This window comes from Sceloporus occidentalis, unplaced genomic scaffold (assembly GCF_023333645.1).
Source record: "Sceloporus occidentalis isolate IW3139 unplaced genomic scaffold, rSceOcc1.0.p SCAF_7, whole genome shotgun sequence".
NCBI lineage: Eukaryota > Metazoa > Chordata > Lepidosauria > Squamata > Phrynosomatidae > Sceloporus > Sceloporus occidentalis.
Window position 1 is genome coordinate 1,723,855 of NW_028316987.1, and position 21,427 is coordinate 1,745,281.

General features: G+C 39.9%; 1 protein-coding gene and 1 long non-coding RNA gene across 4 annotated transcripts in view; one reads left to right on the forward strand and one right to left on the reverse strand.

The window, feature by feature from the left end:
• The window catches only part of LOC149308998 (uncharacterized), a 50,816-nt gene extending 29,863 nt beyond the window's left edge, over positions 1 to 20,953 (forward strand). Inside the window, exons 3-6 of one of the 2 annotated variants that reach the window (XR_016281875.1) lie at positions 2,004 to 3,894; positions 7,752 to 7,899; positions 8,987 to 9,283; positions 19,817 to 20,947. This is a non-coding gene — a long non-coding RNA (uncharacterized LOC149308998). Of the gene's footprint in view, positions 1 to 2,003; positions 7,900 to 8,986; positions 9,284 to 19,816 lie in introns of both variants that reach the window. The other variant, XR_016281874.1, reaches the window with a different exon arrangement.
• Positions 7,840 to 21,427, reverse strand: part of LOC149309000 (plexin domain-containing protein 1-like) — a 64,850-nt gene continuing 51,262 nt past the window's right edge. For both annotated transcript variants that reach the window (XM_089531617.1, XM_089531615.1), the window contains 5 exons: positions 20,216 to 20,276; positions 17,263 to 17,398; positions 10,446 to 10,481; positions 9,256 to 9,416; positions 7,840 to 7,950 (listed from right to left, as the gene is read on the reverse strand). In XM_089531617.1, coding sequence (XP_089387743.1) covers positions 7,840 to 7,950; positions 9,256 to 9,416; positions 10,446 to 10,481; positions 17,263 to 17,398; positions 20,216 to 20,276 — 505 coding nt within the window. The remainder of the gene's footprint in view (positions 7,951 to 9,255; positions 9,417 to 10,445; positions 10,482 to 17,262; positions 17,399 to 20,215; positions 20,277 to 21,427) is intronic.

Genomic DNA, 21,427 nt, shown 5'->3' on the forward strand with positions numbered 1-21,427 from the left:
AAAGAGGTTCAGTTTCCAGGTTCCTCTGGGTACAAGCTGTACTAGTTGATAAATATTCCCTATCATGTTCTTATGAACCATTTCCACAATACTTTAGGCATCCAACATTTTAAAAGTGGATGTCTTTAAAAACCACTAGAGGTCCCTTCTCAACCAAAATTATGTTAGACGGAGTGATTCTGATGGATGGGGATCTTGCAGCCAAATATAGGCGTAACTTTTAGAAATGAAGCCATTTAATTTTGCAAGGGCCAGATGTCCCCCTTCACTTTAAGTTTAAATATTCCCGAGCTGGTCTTCTGGGAGTACAGTGCATGCACTACATACTTGACTCTGACCTGGAGACATACCAGAGTACTTGACAGTTCAGATCCCGGTGTCCTCAGATTGCCTTTTTTATTTGCTTGTTTGTTTTGTTTTGCTGCAGGCAACACAGACAAAATGCCCCTAATCCAGTGATGGTGAACCTTTTGCAAACCAAGTGCCCAAATTGCAAGCCAAATCCCACTTATTTATTGCAAAGTGCCATGTCCCTCTGGCTTTCTAGTAGTGAACTCTGGCAAACTCTGTGCTGGGGCAACAGCATGCGTGCCCACAGAGAAGGCTGTGAGTGCCACCTCTGGCACGTGTGCCATAGGTTCGCCACCACTTATCCTTTAGGGCAAGAGTGGGCATTGTGGCCCTTCAGAGGTTGGGTTGCAACTTCCAAAATAGTCATCACTGTCTGTGCTGGCAAGGGTTAATGGGAGTTGCAGTTCAACAACATCTGGAGAGCTGCATTTGCCAGCTTTATTCTAGGAGAAGAGGTACAGGATGCATGAATGAACTAGAACTAGGACAGAGACTGAAAGGAGGAGATCATTTCTGACACAATTACCAGATAATTGCTGTATGTTATGGGACAAACTGTTGGCTTACGTCTTTCAGCCACTCTTGTAAAAAGAATGCAGACTTTTGCCATTTCTTTTAATTTTATAAACAACTTCCAGAGATGTTTTCAGCTTTTAGTTCTGATGTGAAATTGTTGTGTATGGCTTTTTCATTAATCTTTCCCCCTTTAAAGTACACGTTAAATAAACTTCAACTTTTAAAGATCTATGCAAATTAAAAGAAAAGCAAAACTTCACAATTTGATGTATTAGAGGTCTTGATTTGTTTGCCTGTGTTGTTTTCTCAAAGTTAGACAACCATTCCTGGAATGTGGTTCCTAGTTGTTAGGGATTTGTCTGCACTGCAGACACAGCGATTTGTATCAGTTCATATATTCAGTGTCTTTGATTTTTAGCCACCTTTTCTTTCTAGGTTTTATACATAAAATGTCTCTATAGAGCGGTTGATTCTGGGAAAACTGGGCTTCCTGAATTGTTTCCTGGATGTTTTTCAGTACAGATCAGAAACACAACACAGATGCGGAGAAATGGTACTGAAGTATTGCAAACATGCATGTGGTTTACCATATTTTTGCCTAAAAGTCATGGGAAGGCACCAGCTAATCAGTTAATTTTCTGGATGTTTATTTCATGGCAAGCTCACGAATTGAACATTCAGTGCATCCAATAGTTGCATTTGTCATGGACTCATAGCGATGACATTCTTATGCAAACTTCCAACCTGGTGATGTATATGTTTTTGCTTTGCAAGGATTATTCCCATGCTTAAAATAATGTGCTATCTTGGCCTGTAAAGAGGATTCAGCAGGAACTGTTCCTGCTGGCTTCTCAGCTAATTAATCTGAAGGTTTATTTATTCATTCTGTGTATTGATACAGTGGGATGGATCCAGGTTTAGGGATATGCAATTGTCCTGGTAGATGTGGCTGTCATGGAAGCCCTCCAAACTCCTGGAAAATCTACAGAGGGATGGAATAAGCAGATGAGCCTGAGAAAATTGGATGGAAGCAGCTCCCAGGAGTGGAGCTGTCTTATCCAATGGATCCTACTCATAATGTTTATATTACCAGTCTGAATGAGTACAAGATAGTAAAGATTCCCATTCCTTTTCAGGGTCTCTGTGCCAATGTTCGGGGACTACAGGATTGTACTGCTGTAAGAAAGCTCAAACAGTTTCTACTTGAGCCTGGATCTGGAATAAGAACATGACAACTTGCTGTCAGAACTGTTTTTGCTTAAGATAAGTACAAATGGGAAGTGACCTTAGGAGAAAAAATAGCACCAGTGCATTTTCTACCTGTGGTTATTATGAGATGGAAGAGAGTAAAGAATACATACAAGGAACTTCAAGGAGATTAGAAGCGGTTTCAGCACTTATCGCCACCAAGGAGAATATTATCTATCTTTGTGGGTTTTTTTTGGGGGGGGGGGTATTGCTTTATTCAGTTCACTGTTTTCCCTTGTGTTAACTGTACTTTATACGAAATATGTATAATAACACAGGCCAAATTTGAGGTAATTGTACATTGGACATGTCATTAGACAAAGTTTTGGCTGGTATCCTATATTACAGTTATGAATTTATAACCTAGAGTTACAGACAGATCTGTTGTCACTGTGTGCCTTCAAGTCACTTCCGACATATGGCAACCCTAATACAACCCTATGAGGCTGAGAGTATGTGATTTGGCCAAGATCATCCAGTGGGTTTCCATGGCTAAGTGGGGAATCAAACCCTTATCTCCAGAGTCATAGTCCAACACTCAAACACTACACCATACTGTCTCTGTACAGATCTATAATTGCTCCACATACACTTATACTATGTATTCCCTTTTGTAGCACTATTGCCATGATTGTCAATGCTCCCTGAATCTGACCTTAAGCTCCAGAGGGCTGCTCTAAGTGATGGAAGTCTGTTCTGCTGGAAATCAGGGTGCAGCCCACTCCTGCCAGTGCGTAAGGCTACAACAATCAGAAGCAGGACCTGTTACAATTTGTCAGTTTGCAGAATGCTAGTGGAAGAGGTCTGGAAATGTCATCTTGCTGCACCCTAATCATCAGTAGGACAGACCTCCGTTGCTTGGAACAGTTGCTGGCTGTTACTGTAGATTTGGGAGAGTCAGGCCCAGAGGCAATATAGTAGGCCTTCAGTATCCACTAAGATTTGGTTCCAGGAGCCACCGTGGATACCAAAAATCCATGGGTGATCAAGTCCCATTATATACAATGGCCTAGTAAAATGCCATCCCTCATGTAAAACAGAAAAATCAAAGTGTGCTTTTTTTTTTGTATTTGTGTGTGTGTGAATATTTTTGCATTCCTAACTCAGTGATGCAGGATCTTGGCTGATAATACTTAGCAATGTGGGAGGCAGCAGAGAAGAGAAAAACAACATTACAGGTGAATAGAAGCAGCCAAGAAAACTACAGGACTTGGGTTCACAGGACCTGAGTAGAGCTATTAATGAAAGTGTGTCTTGGAGGTCTTTCAAATCATAGGGTTGCCATTAGTTGAAGCCGATGTGACAGCAGTTAATAACAAAAAACATTCTTGAAAAATACTTCTTGGTGGTGTCCCTGTCTCTGTTAATCTAATTAATGTAGATCTCTCTACATACTGACCCTACAGACTAACACAGCTATATCTTTGAATTCTGTTAATCTTTGTAATTCTTCCTCTTAGAGCATATAAATGAGGGTTGACCATGTTTTGATTATTTTTTGTACAACACACAGCAGGAGCTGCAAACGTCCAGACAGGAGGAAAAGAAAAATGAACACAATATCATACCTCCTGACCCTGCAGCTGCAGTTGTCTTTTCAAGAATAATAATCATGAACTGTTGAGGCTAATTATCTCGAGTTTAATCTCGTGGACAACAAAGAGTTGTATTTTTCCTTGCAAGACCCCACACACACTATACAACTACTCCTGGCTAGGTTTGAAGAGAGCAGAAAGAGGAAAAATAGACTAGGGGAGAATTTCTGAGGCAAGAAAACAGGTGGGTGGAGGAAGGTTTCAGCATTCCCATCCAGCATGTGTTGCTTGCTTTGTCACTTGAAATTCACTCATGTTTGGAGTGATTATAAGTAGCAAAGCATATGGTCTGCTGTTGTCATATCTAATTGTGTTCTTAAACTGTCAATTCCAATGGAAAGTAAAAGCCCGCTTGCTGCTTGCAAAAGTAACATATGAAACCGATAGTGTTGAGATATAATTAAGAGAAAAAATAAAATAGATAAAATGCAGCAGTAAAGGTTTTTGAGACTGGTTCAATATATTTATCTAGAATAGGAAGAATGAAATGTGGGAGGGTATACAGGCACATGTAAAAAACACCTTCCACTCTTGGTTGATGCTTGTGTACCATGCCTTGTACAAGCATCTTTGGAGAGAGTGTGTTCCTTGTGAAGGAAAAGAAGAAACCAGTATGTGGGGTCTGAAGGTGTTTGGACTTCATGGCCTCATTTGGATTGACACCTGCTATGAGAATGGTGGAAAGAGGTAGGGAGTTCTTTGTAAAATTCAAAAGCTGCTTCTTCGTCTTCTGATCCCCCCGCCAAATTAAACACAACCTAAAAATGCTAGCTATGGCAGCTATCCCAAAAGATGTGTGTGTGTGGGGGGGGATGGATCTCCTCTGTTCTTTGCAATTTGAGCACTACAACAAATATCAGAGCAACATATAAATCATAGGTACATATGGATGTAGCAGGCAGGTATGCATCAAGCATATAAAACTACTTAAAATCTTTATCATATGGATGCAAGTAAACTATTAAATCCTGAAATTTAACATACCTTTGAATATCAGTTACGATCTTTGCAATGTTTTAATTGTGAAAACCAAAGCAACCTCTAAAGTACAACTTATTTAATATTTTATCTCATATATATTAGTAGTAACACTGCATTCCATGCAGACAATCCATACTAAATGTCTGGCCTCAGCCTACCTCCTCTTAAATTGAACTATGCTGTAAATTCAAGTATGTAGAAAGAAGATAAGCTTGCTAAGAGAAGTTAATAATTTGGTATTTGGTTCCTGCTCCCAATGGATATTAACTAAATGACTTATTAACATTTAGGAAGTTCCTGCATGAGGATCAGATATGATCAACACATCCAAATCCTGCAGTTTTAATATGCCAGTACTTTACTCATATACAACAAGAACACTGAACTGGTATTTAAGCCATCCAAAGTACCATCACAGAACACTGCCTTTTATATTTCCTACTTGGTAATGAAATCCCCATGTAATAACATGCGAGACTCATATGTAAACATATCCGTACTGAAGAGGGAAAACTATGTCTCAAGCCTGGCAACACTTTATTAAATTATCCTTTAATTCTTTATGACTCTGAGCTACTTTCCATAAACTGCGGTTGGTAGAAAAAGATATGACTGCCCTGTTTTTCATTTCAGGGATCTCTTCTTCATCAAGCCCAAGGCTTGTGTACCAGTGATTGTGATAAATGAATAGTACATACTTTGTTCTTAGAAAAATCCACTGGCATGCTAAGCTTGTCTGTGTTGTAACATATGCAGGATGATCTGTGCCTCTGTTTGTGTGTGGGTATCATTATAGCAGCCCCCATTCCATATTGCCCAGGAGGCTGAACTGAATGGCCCTTGTGGCCTTTTCCAGTTCTATGGTGCTACTTCTGTATATGGCTATGCAGTTAGACAAAATTACTTAAGTACTCTATATGGTATAATGTGCTTCCAAAGAAATCCTTTGAGCAAACAGGCTCAGACTGGATTTGGAATGAGGCTGGAACACCTGTAAGCATTTAAGATATATCCTCACCAACAATTAAAAATTACTTCCTCTATCTATTCTATTCCAACCAAAGTATTATGGCTGCAGTGGTATGCTATGTTATGCTTGTCTTTATTTGGTGCACTCTCTTCATGCAACCTGAAACTATAAAGTTTTTGCTTTAAATTGTCCTGGCCAAACTACTGTTTATCTTGAATGCATGGCAGTTACCATAGTGTGCCTCCTTCCAGAGATTCCTGGCACTGTTTTGTTAAAGCAGGCGCATGATATAGTGTCAGCATGCTGTCAGCATTTCCCTACTACTGTCCTCGCAAACGGCGCCAGCTTCTGTAGCACGAGTGGGCAATACGGAGCAAATAATGGCATTTCATAGCCTGGTGAAACAGAATCTGAAGAAACTGTGAGGAAAGTGTGTGTGTGTGTGTGTGTTAATCATAGCCTGAATTCTACTGGTTACTCCCAGCTAAAGCAAACTCACAGAATCAATGTTTGGCTGGGAATGGATAAAACCCACTGATTCAGTAGGTCTACTCTAGTCTGAATTAACAATGGGATTCAGGCCCATGTTACATTACAGGATTGGCCTTCAGCAAATATGCAGAGCTAACACAGCTACATGTTACATGTGTGTATGTGCATGTCCCATGCATCTATGCTCACTGTTTAAAAATATTTATTATAGTATGTATTTGGATTTTTCTGTAAGAAGGACCTGAGGCAGAAAGTGAAATCTAGGATTGACAGTCATGCCTCAGAGTACATAGTGTTATCTGTGGTACAGAAATCTCTATTAGTTTGAAAAATAGTTTTGTAACATTTTCATGGATGCTTGCCATCATCTTCCATGTAACTTTACCCTTCTTTTCATGCTGGGGGAAGATATGGGAAATCCAGCAGCAAGCAGCAAGAACAGAAAAGCAGGGAATCACGATGTTCCCAACACCTTAATTATCAACAGAAAATAACTCTCGATTCATCAAAAATAGATAAAACTCACCCATTGATGAAATTTAAGTCCTCTATTATGTTCTGCAACTGAAACCAATGACCAGTATTGGCTTTTAAAAACTGTTTTTAAAAAGGCAAAATAAACCTGAAGCCTAGAGGAAATCGTTAGGTGGCGAAAGTAATTTACAGCAGAAATAAGATGGGTCGTTTTGGTGGTCTGATGACAAGTTTGGTACATATTTTATCCGCCGGCTGGCTCAGCTGTCAACTGGGGCGATTACTGTCAATGACAAGGCCTACTTAATTAATGCTTTCCTTCTCCTGGCTTGAATTTATACTACCATTACAGATAAATATGAAGGTGGCATTTCAGACCCAGTTTAAGCTTTCCCCAACCCACAAATGTCAGGTGCTGCATTTGATAAGCATCGCAGGATACTGAGATACTGAAAAAGCGCAAGCCTGCCCAGCCATTCTGTGATAATATAATCCATAAGACCTAAATGTTATCTCTCAAAGAATATGGAGAAAGTAAACTCCAGTTCTCATCTGGAAGTTTGATTTTTCGTCTCTTCTAAAGCTTCACTTGTTTATTTTCCCACCATATGGGAACTCCTTAAAATTATGTGCGATATTACCCATACCATATAGTGGCAGATCTGTTTTTCCGGTGACCAGTACAGTACTATCACCTTAGTTACAATGCTGGTAAAAAGCAGGAAGGGCAGAGACTGCTTTTCATTGGCACTGCAACCAGCTGTGGATGATACCTGATAGGAGATGGGTTGCCACTATCTCTGCAGTAAAGTCTTGACTCCACTGGCCTTTCCTGCCAGTGGCTATATACCAAATCTGCATGCCTTTTTCATGCTTTTAAGTTCTCACAAATCCATTGCGGAGGAGCTGTACCTCAGTGGTAACAGCACATGCCTTGCATGCTGAAGGTCCCAGACGAGTCCCTATCTAAAACTCTGGAGAGCTCCAGCCAGTCAATGTCAATAATGCTGGGCTAGAATAAGGAACTCATGATGTGAACACAGCACAAGGAAGCTTCCTGTGTTCCTAATTCTCTTTTGGGATTTCTTCACTGTATTTACTTTCCCTCTTGTCCAATTCTTCAGCTGGATTCATCATGAAATAAAGAGGAGATGCTGGACAGGAGACGCTGGATGTTCTAAAGGCGTAGGAGCAATAGAAGAGAAGCATTGTTCAACACTGATCTGCTTCAACAAATCCTTCCTTCTCATGGCTTGCTGCTTCCACCTCAGTGTAAGTTGAGTGGTTTCTAAACTTCATAGCAGGCCACTGGTGTGGTCTTCGCTAAGGTGTGAAAAAGAAGAACATTAGCACGCAAAGAGAAAAAAACTGTTAACTACACATATCTGCTCCTACTCAATCTGAAATTGATCCATTAATTTCTTACTGCTGAAAAAACTCCAAGAGCTCATCTTCTCACCAAGGAGTTTATCTCACAGGAGAAGTCTTGTGCAGAAACGGGTTTAAATCAGAAAGAAGATGCAAAAGCAGGTTGATTTTCATATGATATCGTTGGTAAAGTGGTATTAACATGAATGGAAAGTAGACGGAAAGTAGGCAAAAGCTGCTCCTTTTTATTTTCAGAAAATCTCATAATTCGGAAAAGGGATGGCTTTTGTTTACTATTCGTGCAGTTAACACCAGTTTAACAATGACGTGTGTGAAAATCAATCTGCATTTGCATTTTTTTTCCAGCTTTTAAATCCTGTTTTTGCACAGCATTTCCCCCGTGTGATAAACTCCCGAGGGAAAAGCCAGTGGCTATACTGGCTAAGAGACTGTAGGAACTGCAGTCCAAAAGAGTAACTTTTCCAAGTTCAGTGACAAAGCACATGCCTTGCATAAAGAAAGTTCCAAATTCAATACTTGGCATCTCCAGTTTTTTTAAAAAAACGATCCTGACACAAGGTTGGAGAAACCTTTGCCTGAGATCACTGCCTATTAGTACAAAAACCCTGATCTCAATGGATATGTAGACTGATCTGGTATACGGTAGCATTCTATGCTTTTCTGTTTATATAAAGAGGCAAGTAACTGCTTAACTCCTGTATGTAGGGCAAACAGAATTGACCATTTTATTAAAAAATAGGATAGCTTGGACATGATGAAGATCCCTCTATGCACGTCAAAGCACATCCAGAGCTCTGGGCTTGATAATGTGAACACAGCTTCTATTCATTTTATAAAATTTACTTGGATATTTGGGAGTGAAGGTTCAACCCCCCCCCCCCAATACATACATATTTTTAGAAATTATATAAAAATAGAATCCCAAATAAAATACCATTTTCTTTAATAGCATGTTCTTTTTCTTTAACAGCATCTGCAAATACTCTTCATGTATAAGAGCAATAGGTAGAATATAACACTCTAAAATATGACATGAAAGGACAGTAAACTGCATCTTGTTCTGGTACCCACAACCAATTCTTGGACTCAGAATTAAAATCTACATTAATGTTGGCTACTGCATTTCAAAGTAATGAAATGCTTGGCTAGGACTCAGATTATGAAGTTTGGAAACTCACAATTGTTTTTAAAGAAATGCAGACAACCTGCAAGAGATGAAAGAATTGTTTCTGCACTCACTTCGAGGAAGAACAACGCAGCGCTGGAGGTAGGTTTACTGCTGATGTAGATGCCAGCAAGGATAATCACTGCAATGAGCAGAACAGCCAGGACAATACCAACTATTGTTCCTGTATGGATCTGTGACCCCACTTTCTTTGTAGGGAGTTCATCTTGCAAACCTGCAGGTGAAGTTTTCATAGACGGAAAGAATTTATGTATTTCTCAGATACAGAAAAACAAGAAAAGGGAAAAGAAAGCATACACACATGATTTAAGAAGTATACCTGGTTCAGTGGTCAAAGGGGGCATTCACACTCATTTTTTTGTCCTGAGATGTGGATAGCTGCGCTAATGCATATTGGGTTTGTTGTTTTCGTTTTGTTTTGTGTTTGCAAATCTCTTTGAGTCATTGTAACCCCTTTGTTATTCACACATACAATCGTTTCGGGATAAAAATGGAGCTGCCTCCATTCCAGTGAACGATACAAAGTGATCTGAATCGATTCAGAACCATATTCACACTGCCAAAGATGCAGATCGATGCAGCTCTTTCAGGAAAACTCACACACAAAAAACAACAACCTGGTATTGAATATCCCAGGTTAAGTGGGTTTTTTGCCACCCACCCCCAAAAGTACATCAGGTGCATTCGGGATGTGCGTGAACAACAAGGATTCAAGTTGGATTCATCATGGATTATTTTTATAGTGTGAATAGGGCCAAAGTGAAGCATGGTGCAGATACACTATCTGAGTGGATGTTACTTGTAGTGGACCAAACCACTGAATAATATTTTAAGGCTGATACAGCCTTTTCCAACTTGGTTCCCCTCCAGATGTGTTGGAGGTACTGCACACATCACCCAATGCTATCTTCTTGGTATTGATCAGTAAGTTAGGCTTGAAGCTACTGCAAAGGAGTTCCTCCAACTCCCAGCTGTTCCAGAAGTGTATGGAGCTACACTGCAACAAATATCACTGAGTATATGTGGGTCACATTCCTCTGGTCTAACTGTGATGCACATCATCCAACATTAAGTCAATGTGTGCTTATACCACAAGGAAGAGATGATTTGTTAGTAACTGGTCTGACATTCACCAGCACCAGCTGCAAGAGCAATTTAGGAGTATCTTATGTCCCCAGGACACAGACATTCCCAAGCATAAAAAGTCCCATAAAATTGAGCCATGAGATAATTAGGCACTTACCTTCTCCTTCTGGAATCTGGTTCATCTTTGTATCATCTATAAGAAATTAACAAAAACAAAAAGAGGATACAAACTGGCTTAATAAACTCTCCCTATGTATACAGACTTACCTCCATTCTGGTTACTAATAACCAAGGTAATTCCAGAAAAGTAATAATGCTTTAAATGAGATGCTCAATTAGAGAGAGGTTAACAGGGCTGTCCATGGAGGCTTCTTTTCCTTTCAGAACCTTACATTTTGACACAAAGATATAGCCGTGTTAGTCTGTAAAATCGGTAAGTAGATCTTGTAGCACCTTTGAAATTAACAAATTGTTAGTCTCAAAGGTGCTACAAGATCTCTCTACATTATGACACAAAGTTAAACAGTTAATTGTAATTCAGTGAATTGATCAGTACTGCATGTTGCTTTTTGCTGTTGTGAGGAGCAAAATTGTGGAAATTTACTTTAAGGAATAATGAATATAGTGGCAATGCTGAAGCTCAATTCCTAACTAAGGCTTGGCACAAGGATGGTCTTGGTCCCCGTTATGGATGGCTTCAGCATATTATTATATCCATTCTTCCTAAAAGTAACATTCCAAGTTCATGGTGAGTTTGTGGGTCAGCTTAATCTTTAACAGAATTATAATAGTTATTATAGTTGCAATAGGGATCTGTATCATGCACATGCCTGGACAAAGTTCATTATAAAATGTTACTGGCATGATTGAAGTTAATTTTCCTGCACATTAACTTCACATTTGCTATGTCGCAGGTTATTGAAATGATTGTTTTAAGTAGGAAAATAATAGAAGAGTAAGAGTTGGTACACCTCAGTTAACAAAGCATTTGGAAGTGAATTCCTTTTTACAAAGACTTATTTGTAAAAGCCCCACTTATTCCTTGTCTGCTGTCAAGATGACACTTTTTTAGCAGCTATAAGCACTGGGAGATGGTGAAGGAAGGCTACAGAAACATTTTTTGCTGTCAGGTTGCAGCACTGTGTCTGCACTAAACAATGTGATAAATAAAACTGTAGTAGGGGAAGAGCAGGATTCTGCTGTGGCCAGTTCTGTTGTAGCTGTGTATGCCTGCCTACAACAGGCAAAGTAAACAGCAGCTGCCAACTTACTGAGCATGTTTTACAGCAAAACAGAGAAATGGGTGAGCAAATAACTTTGTAAAAAGGAGCTTCTTTATCAGAGACTGTATATACCCCATCTATGGATCAGTTCCTTCCTACTGGTATTTAAATTATATTGCATTGTATCATGTTTAGCATTATTTTTATCTGTTTGTTCACTGCTTTAAAGACTTTGGAAGCCGAGAGCTGGAAAAGAAATAAATAAATTGATTGACTAATTGATTGAGATAGCGAGGAGCTGAAACAACTTTTATCAACAAATGTCTTGAGTCAGTTAAGATGGATATCACAAATTGGTGGTCACACCACACAGTTTCTTAATATGAATCACATGTAAATGATTCCATATGGCATTATCACATGGCACACACAACTGAAATACGTTCCCCCCTAATGTTTAGCATTAGGAACATGTTTTCAAAAAAGATTTCTCCCTAGAGAAAGAAATTAAGACTGCTTGTCGCCCTCACCACCACTGTCTCAGATGCCCCCCATGTCTCTCTCTGTCTCTCTCTTTCTCACACATACAGCCCAACATCTGTGAAGACCTGGTTTTGAATCTAGGTCATCCTTTCGTCTACTGATCTGCTTACAGTGGCTGATTCAGATAGGGGAAATGCACAACGTGTTCATTTGAGGAGAGGTCATAAATCCATCTTATTTAACCACTGCCTCCTGCTTTCTTTGGAAGGAATGAGTAAGTGAGAAAGGAAAGTTTTCTCTCTTCTGATACTTAACATCATCTGTTGGCAAAAATCCTTTGGACTCTGGAATTCTGTACAGAGGAAGACCTAAATGATATCCAAATAACTAAGATGTCAATAAGTTTCATAAAGTTCTCCATTGTCTGTGCCCAAGACTTTGGATACTATGAGTAGGAAACAAAAAAAAGGTAACTTCTATGCTGTCTTCAGAAGTGGCAGAACAGTGTTTCCCCCCTTTAATCACTAGAAAATTCCTGTTAGGAATATGCATATATATCATTTTGCCAGTCCATCATACACACATATCTATTTCACCATTCACACTGGGAAGGGCTCTATTCCCAAGTGTGAATGTCTACATTTCAACAACATCACTAATAGTAAAAGCTAAGCCCCTTCAACGATGAACCAAAAGTACATCAAACTGGAATGTAAGTTCATATTCCTGCTGGATTTTCCACAAATTTTAAGTGGTCATTGACATGTGTTAGATGACCCTCGTAACAACCATATATGCACCTGGAAATGGGAAAGAGATGAAGGTTGTTCTTTCCCTGTTCTTTTGTGCTTTTTGAAATTAAAAAAAAGAGGAGAAATAAAAGAAAGAAGGTGCTTCATCTTCTCAAGGCTCAGTTTTGTTGGAATCTATGTATGTCTGGCAATATACATGTCTTAGGGCAGATGAGCAATGCTGCCTCGGAAATGATTCAGTCAAGGCACAACTCCCAAGAAACCCTTTACCTGGTGGTTGCTTGTTGTCACATTTGCAACAACAGGGACCCACAAACAGGAGGGGTTTTCCAAAAAAACTTCCTCAGAGGACAAGGGAGCTCAGATGGAGGGAGGGAAACAAGCCAAAAGCAAATGCTCTTCTTGAGGCCTTCCTGAAATAGATGCTCGCCTGAGAGAACAGGGCTGCCAGTTTTCAGGGCCTGGCCAGGAGACACTAGTTTTTGTGGGCCATCTCCAGCTGAGAGATGAAGGTACAGATTCTCCAGTTTTGGTGGCTTCAGGAAAAGACTGTGCAAATCTCCAGCTCAGCTATTAAAGTAGTAGTAGTTGTGTGCATTCAAGTTATTTCTGACTTATGGCGAATCTAAGGTGAACCAATCACAGATTGTCTTGGCAAGATTTGTTCAAAGGGGTGTTGCATTTGCCTTCCTTTGAGGCTGAGAAAGTGGGTTTCCATGGCTGACCAGGGAGTTAAACCCTAGCTTCCAAAGTCATAGTGCAATGCTCAAACCCCTACACCATATTGGCTCTCCTATTAATATAGTAGCCTGCTACAATTCACAAGGCTTAAATGATTTGTTGCTGGAATTTGCAAACACACTCTAGAACAGTGGTCCTCAAGAGATTTTGGACTTCAGTTCCCAGAAGCCTCAGCCATGTTGGCCAATAGTCTGGGATTCTGGGAGCTCAAGTCCAAAATCCCTTAAAGAGCAAGTTTGGCGACCACTGCTCTGGAGGATCTACATTTTTTGATAGCTTCCTTCTTCCCTTCCAGTTTGACACCACTTTAACTGTCAAGGCTCAATGCTATGCAATTCTGGGAATGGTAGTTTGTTTTGCTCTGATGCCCCACCAACCTGCCATTCCCAGAATTCCGTAGCATTAAGCAATGGCAGATAAAGTCGTGTCAAACTGGATTATTTCTGCAGTGTAGATGCAGCCTCAAGAAACTGTGGGGTTACAAAGTAGGAATCCAAACATACAAAAAAAGAGTATTGAATAAAGCAAGGGGCCAGAATGGACAAAGAACTGTTTGCCCCCCGTACTTGAAGAGAAGTGAAGCTACATAAGAGAAAAGCTTCTGCATATACCTAAGGTCTACACCTCCTTTTATTATTTCATTCTGAAAGGCTTAAGCATTGAACAGAGCTGAGGGCTAAGGCACACTGAGCCTTGCGTTACCTGCAATGCAGTGGTCTAGAAGTTAGCCCAGAGTGTTCCAGCTATTTCACCCTGCAATGCCCACTATCCCAAGAAAGCATGGGGGTTGCTAATAGTCTTAACGTATCTGGAAGATACCAGCTTGAGTAACTACAACTCAAGGACCTGTTTTCAGTATCGCTCATCCTGGTGTCCACTACAACCTTGATGATCCTCATTCCATTTGCTGGAATGGTGGGGATGACGGGAGCTATAGCCCTAACGGGTGGAAGAAGGTTGCAGTTAACTTTGCTCTGCCTCACTCCACGCTTTAATGCTATTAAATCAGAAGTCTTCTGACCTGCCAAAGCTGACTGTTCTGTTTGTCTTCTGAGATAGGAAATTAGCTTCATGCTTGAATACGCTTCTATTTAAAAAGAAAAAAGGAAATAGCCCCCCTGCCAAGATTCAAAAATGAACTGGGAAATCATTACAGTTACAGTGGGGGCCTCTTCCCTCATCTTTTATTAGCTCTTTTCAAAGTCAAGTCTGTCACAAAAGAATTTTGTCCTCTCTTTCCTTCACTGCTGAAGGGCAACTACTAATGTTCTTTTCTATTTATTTTAATTAGCAGCTTGCGACAGGGACTATTAAGCAGCAAAATTGAGCCAGTACCTGTCGCTAATCTCATAGGGGGATGCATCTTTGGCGCCAACATAGGATATTATGCACAAGATCCTGGGGGGATATTATGGAAATTCTCATACTGGAGAAAATCTACCTAGATTGGAATTAGTGCAATCCTAAAAGAAAACATTGCAGAATGCAGTGCTCTTGTTTGCTCTTCCAGATAGACAACCTTGTCTGCCACAATACTTCACCCCATTCCCTGACTCATCGACTTTTTTGCTCCTTCTCCCTCAGCAGTCAGCATCCCATGCGCACTGAACACACTTAGCCCACACTGTGCGATTTTTGAGGGGTTCCCCTTATTCTCCTCTCTCTCAATATTTATACTTCTTTGGTGAGGCTGCTGCTATCTCTCATGTCTGGCTGGTGATGATCTGGGTACATAAATATAAGCACTTACAGCTAAATATGGCAAACAGATAGAACATCTCTGAAGATGCCAGCCACAGATGGTGGAACAAACTCTTTTGGAACAAGGCAACATAGTTCAGCAAACCTACAAAAAACTATGGATGCTGGCCACAAAGGCCTTCAATTTCACAGATAGGACAATAATATTTCATTCAACATCAGAAGTATTTGTGGATGTTGGTTTTGTTGTTAGCTGCCCTTGAGTCAACCCCAATTCATGGCAACTCTGCGGGTGAGACATCTCCAAGACCCCCTTGTCTTTCACTGTTCTGCTTAGGTCCTGAAATTTCAGGCCTGATGGAGGCTCCCTGAGCAGTGAGACCATTAGGTCTGTATCTCCCATCATTCCCATTATCCCAGCAAATAAGATGAGGATCATCTAGCATGCTGCCTTCCTCTCTTTCTTCTGCCCTCTACCTTTCTTAGCATTATTGCCTTTTCCAATAATTGATGCCTTCTCATGATATGGCCAGAGTATGACAGCCTCAATTGGGTCATCTTGGCTTCCAGGGAGAGTTCAGGCTTGATCTGTTCAAGCACCCATTTGTTTATCTAAAAATTAATTTTGAAAAATACTGTATATTTTTCTGTATACTATAAGTCGACCTCATATATAAGTCAAGGGCAAATTTTGGGGCCAAAATTATAGATTTTGATTTGACCTGTGGATAAGTCGAAGCTAAAACTTAGAGGGGCATGTAATGAAGATATAAAGGATGAAGTAAAGGAAAACAACGCCAAAGAATTTACATAATCCCAGCAGGCATAACTATTTGTGCACGGATTAAAGGCTGGATGGATGAAAGAGTAGAAGGGGGTTAGTGCTTCCAGGCCAGATTAAATTCTTCCCTTTTGCCATACACACACACACACAAGTTAAAATGCAGTACTTACATTGACCCATGGATAAGTTGATGCAGGTTTTTGGGTCTATTTTTTAACCTAAATTTTTAGATTTATACATGAGTATATACAGTAAGCATTAGGTTGCTGGTCTCTCTCTGCAAGCAGTATCTTCTCATGAATGTATCTCTGAGAGCTGACTATAATGACAGACTTGTCACAAAACCAAAAACATAAATGCTTTTCTGTCAGTGTTTTCTTTATCGTTTTTCCCAGTATTACATTCAGAACTATATGGTATTTCAAGTAGAGAAAGTTTGTGTTTGAACTAATATAGCCAATTAAATTCTATCGATTTGGACCGGCCCAGCTAAAGACACTGAGCTGCTTGAGGTGAGATGAAAGAAAGAAAGATGAAAGAAAGAGAAAACAACACCAAAAAATGTGTTTTGTAACACTATTACAATGTGGTTACATACCTAATGATATGATCATTGTTGATAATTGTTTTGTTATGGTTTCATTCCTTTGGGGCATTGTTGTAATAGAGTGTTATTATACTGTTAGTTTCTCCCTTGCTATTTTTATGGGGTGTAGTACAGCCTGCTTGGAATGTAAAATGCTAGGGTTCTTGCACAGTTATACCACTATCATTGTACTTTAACTGCCATGGCTGCATCCTATGGAACCTTGGGATTTGTAGTTTGGCGAGGCAGTCAAGGTCTCTAGCTGAGAATTCCAAATAGACCTCCCTAAACTGCAAATCCCAGGAAACATGGAAGTTAAACTGGAATCATAGTGTTACAATTGTGTAGTGTAAAAGGGTCCCTGTTCTCTAGTGAAAGGGAATGTCCATGGAAAGCTCCTGCTGTTTTACTTATCTCACTCAGCATCTCCCACTGGAGGTAACTGTCTCAATCTGCCTAATGGTAGGGTTGCTCCTAGAACAGGTAATGCATAACTATATGAAATCTAGATCAATGTCAGACTGCTTGGTTTAACTATGATGGCTTTCTTCAAAGAAGTTTTATGAATGCATTAAAAATCTTCTAGAGAGAGAGGACTATCCCATGCATTTGAGAAGATAGAGTAGATAAACTGCAAGAAGAACGTACCTTCAAAGTTAGCCCTGCCCTCCCCTCTCACCATAATTTTTGAACCTGACCAATACCTTCTGTGGTTAGGCTGTCGACAAAGTGAGAAGAAGTGGTGACACCTTCTCCGAGTGGCGTGAAGGGACTGGTATTGGGAGGTGAGGAGTAGTAATGTTCATCTTCTTCGAAGTCTGCACAGGTCTTCTGTTCTGACTGAAATGGCAAACCCAAATCATACATTTTGTTGCTGACTTTCTTTAGGTGGCCTTTTTGCTGATACAATCAGAACTTGGAAAGGCATGGAAGATTTGTGGAGTTGATGTAAAAAAAGAGAGGGAAAACTTTTCTGAGCTCTGCACCCACTTAAACTCCCCCATGCATCCAACCAAATGTTTGAGTCTTTGTTCACCCATCACCAACTTGTTGTTGTCAACTGCCTTCAAGCTGACTTCAACACATGGCAAATCTGAATGAGATATCTCCAAGCTGTCAATTCCTTGATTAAGTCTATCAACCTCTAATGCAGCTTTCTTCTTTTCCTACTGCCTCCCACATTTCCAAGCATTATCATCCTACTATTATGCATTGTTTCCTTTCACATATGAGTAAATCAGGAACTGAACATTGTTTTTGCTTGAGTCTGGTTGCATCATTAGACTCAGCACTAGTCATACTTGTCCTCTGCTCTCCATCACTAGCCTTTTGACCTGGGAGTCTCATCTTTTGACATCTTCTTGTTTCTATTTTGGACTATCTCATCCTAGGGTTTTTGTGGTAGAAAGACATTCAGAAGTGCAAAAGCCTGTCTGACGTGGGAAATCCTATCAGCAGCAGTGCTACCAGCAGCATAGTCTCTTCTTTCACAGGAGCACACAATCCTGCCACCATGGAAATGTCATGGTGGGCTCTCCATCTTATCTTATTATTTTAATGGCATCTGGCATCCTAGTCTAGAGATGGGCAGAAAGTGGGTCAGGTTTTGCTGGTAGCTCTCTGGGATGGGAGTCCTCTGACCCACCATGTTACTGGACTACCAAGACCGTCATCTTTTCCAAGTGACCAGGCTAGTTGGGGTAATGGAAGAGAGGCTAATATCTAGACAACCACAGGTTCCCAATCTTGGTCTAACAACTGTAAAAACTAAAAGGTCCCCTCTCCCTGCATACTAGGTTTCTGAGGAAGAACACTGGGGGGAATCCTTAAGGAAATTTTTTGTGTGAAAGAACTTATGAGCTTAGTACTAGAACGAACCACACATTTCTCGATTAGGCATGTGCATTTCCTCATTTTTAGTATATGTCTACCTGCTTCAGGTACTACTTTACATTCTCCTCCTGTTGGTTTGGCTTCACAATTCAACTCAGATATAACCCACTCCTGCCCTGTCCTGGTCCTGGTCCTATTTCTATTCCTGATCATGTACGTTATTTCAGATCCTGCCTCTGGAACCCAAGTTCTATGTTCTGTTTTTATTTCTGAGCTTGCATATTTGTGTATATCTGTGTGTATGCATAATATTACAATAACATAATAACATGGTAGTTCTGACAACCCGTCAGTGCTTTGTTTTCTTCTCTTTCTTTTTTTGTTAGAAATGAATTTTCTACTCTTCATCTTTCTCTGTTTCACAAACTCCTCTTCCCCACCCAAAGTACTGGCATTCTTTGCTATGTCTCTTGTCAATTGTATATAATTCTGTCAAGTTTATTTTCCCCTTAATTCAGAATTTTGACTCTGGTTGAGTCTTTTCTTCTTCCACAAAGTCCTAAGTGGTTGGAAATGGATGGATATTTGTCCAACATCTTGGACTGCCTGAAGGACGAGACTTCTCCCTCCTTTAACTGTATTTTGTATTGTATTACGATTTTACTGTACACCGCTATGATCATCGCGGAATAGCGGTCTATAAATAAAACATATTATTATTATTATTATTATTATTATTATTATTATATAGTTTTTTAAATGTATTAAAAACTTCAATTACTGCAGTTCATCCTCAGACTCCTCCGAACATAAATGTTCTGTTCAACCACTTCTCTCATTTTTGTCTTAATTAACATGGGACATTCCCACACTACACAACTTTCCTCCATCCTTGTATCCTACAGGTCAACAGAGGTCCACTCCTACTCTCTCCATAAACCTATTTTGGCACCCAAAATCTACACAAAAGATCCCCAGGTTATGAATAGGATATGTTATTACAAAGACATCTTAAGTCTCTCACTAAGTACATTCTACGTATGTCTCTGGTGCAAACCACATGCAATGCTAAACATATCACTGTGATGCCCCTGAATTATTTTTTAATCTAAATAGCAAGTACATGAGGGCCCATCAGTCCTCCTGGGGACCATGGAGCTATGTAAATTGTTATTGTATTTTATTGGTGTGATTTGTATCTTTTATCAGGTTGTAATCTATAATCTATAAATATAATAATAATAATAATAATAATAATAATAATAATAATAATGTGAGTGGCAAAACATCTCTTCTGCTGTGATGCTGATAAATTCCCCATTTCTCTCATGTTGGTGTTAGCTTTCAAAGAAAAGCCTCTCTTGGCATCTCTTTAGCAGAGCTGGTGAAGGACAAAATGGTTTTCTTTCCCACATTCCTCAATAGGACCTGACAGTACAGTCGACTGAATGCTGACAATGGAATAACATCTTTCATCACAGCTGAGAGAAGTTTATGGACCAAAAAAACCAGGCCAAGTGGCCCACTTACAGTAGTTCTGTCCTCTAGATTCCTCCAGACCTTCTCCTCATATGCTGCCTTACTCTCCATAACAGGTCTGCTCTTTAGATCTGTGAAGACCAGGGCTTGCAAATATTGCAGTGCTGGCTAGGGGATGATGGGGGTTTTAGTCCAAAAAAGTAATTTTTCCAAGCTCAAATGAAGAAACTACTTCTGTGATGTCATGCCGTGTAACTACATTGATCTGTCATTTTAGTCCGTGAAACAGAGAAGCAGCAATGATTCAAGGCTGACCACCTTTCATTCTTTTAACCATAACTTTACCTCTTGGCTACATCCATATTCCAACCACTCTTCACGATATCGGTCAAATCCACTGGAACATCTGCAGAGAGGAGAAACATTAATAATGTATGCAACAAAGATAACTATTTGGTGGCATTGTCACTGCCAAGATGACTTCTAAGGAACTGAAGAAATAATGACATTGGCCATGCTTTGGTTGGGATTCTATGGGATATTTCTATGTGTGTGTTGCTTCAACTAAAAGAAATGCAGAAGGACTTGGCATGACATGGGGGAAGATACACAACAGTTCTCAGTTCCCCATGAAAGACAAGATCCACGCACAACCCTTACATAATTTCTGACATTGTCATTTAGATATGCAGGGATCTTCGTGCATATTGAATAGGAACTGTTTAACATGAAGAAACTGGGTACACCGAGGAAGTACAATCAAGTTCTTCCAAAACTGTTGTGCAGACATGTGTTTAAAGAACTTCCTCCATTTCACCAGACCCAGAGTTTCGAAAGTTATTTTTATAATATAATTATTCCAATTTCTCATATTTTATAACTGTTACTTATTAAATTTTTAACAAAAGTATCATTGCGAATCATGATTCTGTAAGCCTGATCCATGGCAGTTGGTGTCAAACTACATTATTTCAACAGTGCAGATGTACCCTATGTCAGACTTTTGAAAAAAAAAATATTTATTTTTAGAAGGCTGAGCTGTTTAGCTTTCTTTCAAATGCTCCATTCAAATATTTCGAATACTTTCAAATGTAGCTTTCTGAATTTCTAAAAATATTAAGGTGGCTATCCACATTACAGTTCCCAGGCTTCTTTGGTGTGCAGCCATGAGAGTTAAAACGCAGCTTGTAGTGTATGTGACCTCTTGTTCTGAGAGGGATACCTTCTCTTCAAAATGCTTCCATTTGCTATGATGCAGGAGAAGGCTGAAGCAGTGTACCATCTGGTCCCTTACTATGTGGGAGGGCCCGGCTATTTTTAACCATCTGATTTTATCATCAGAATTCCCCGATGGGCGTAGCGCACCAGATACAAAGACAAATGTAACAAACAGAGAGAGCAAAAGGGCTTCCCCTGAGGAACTGGGAATTCCATTCCAGCACAGCTGGGTCGGAAGAAGCTAAGCTAAACCGTTCCATCTAACTGCTTGAGATTCTGCATGTGTATGTGTTTGTGTGTTGGAAAAGAAGGTATCCAAAAGAGACAGAAAAATTGGGA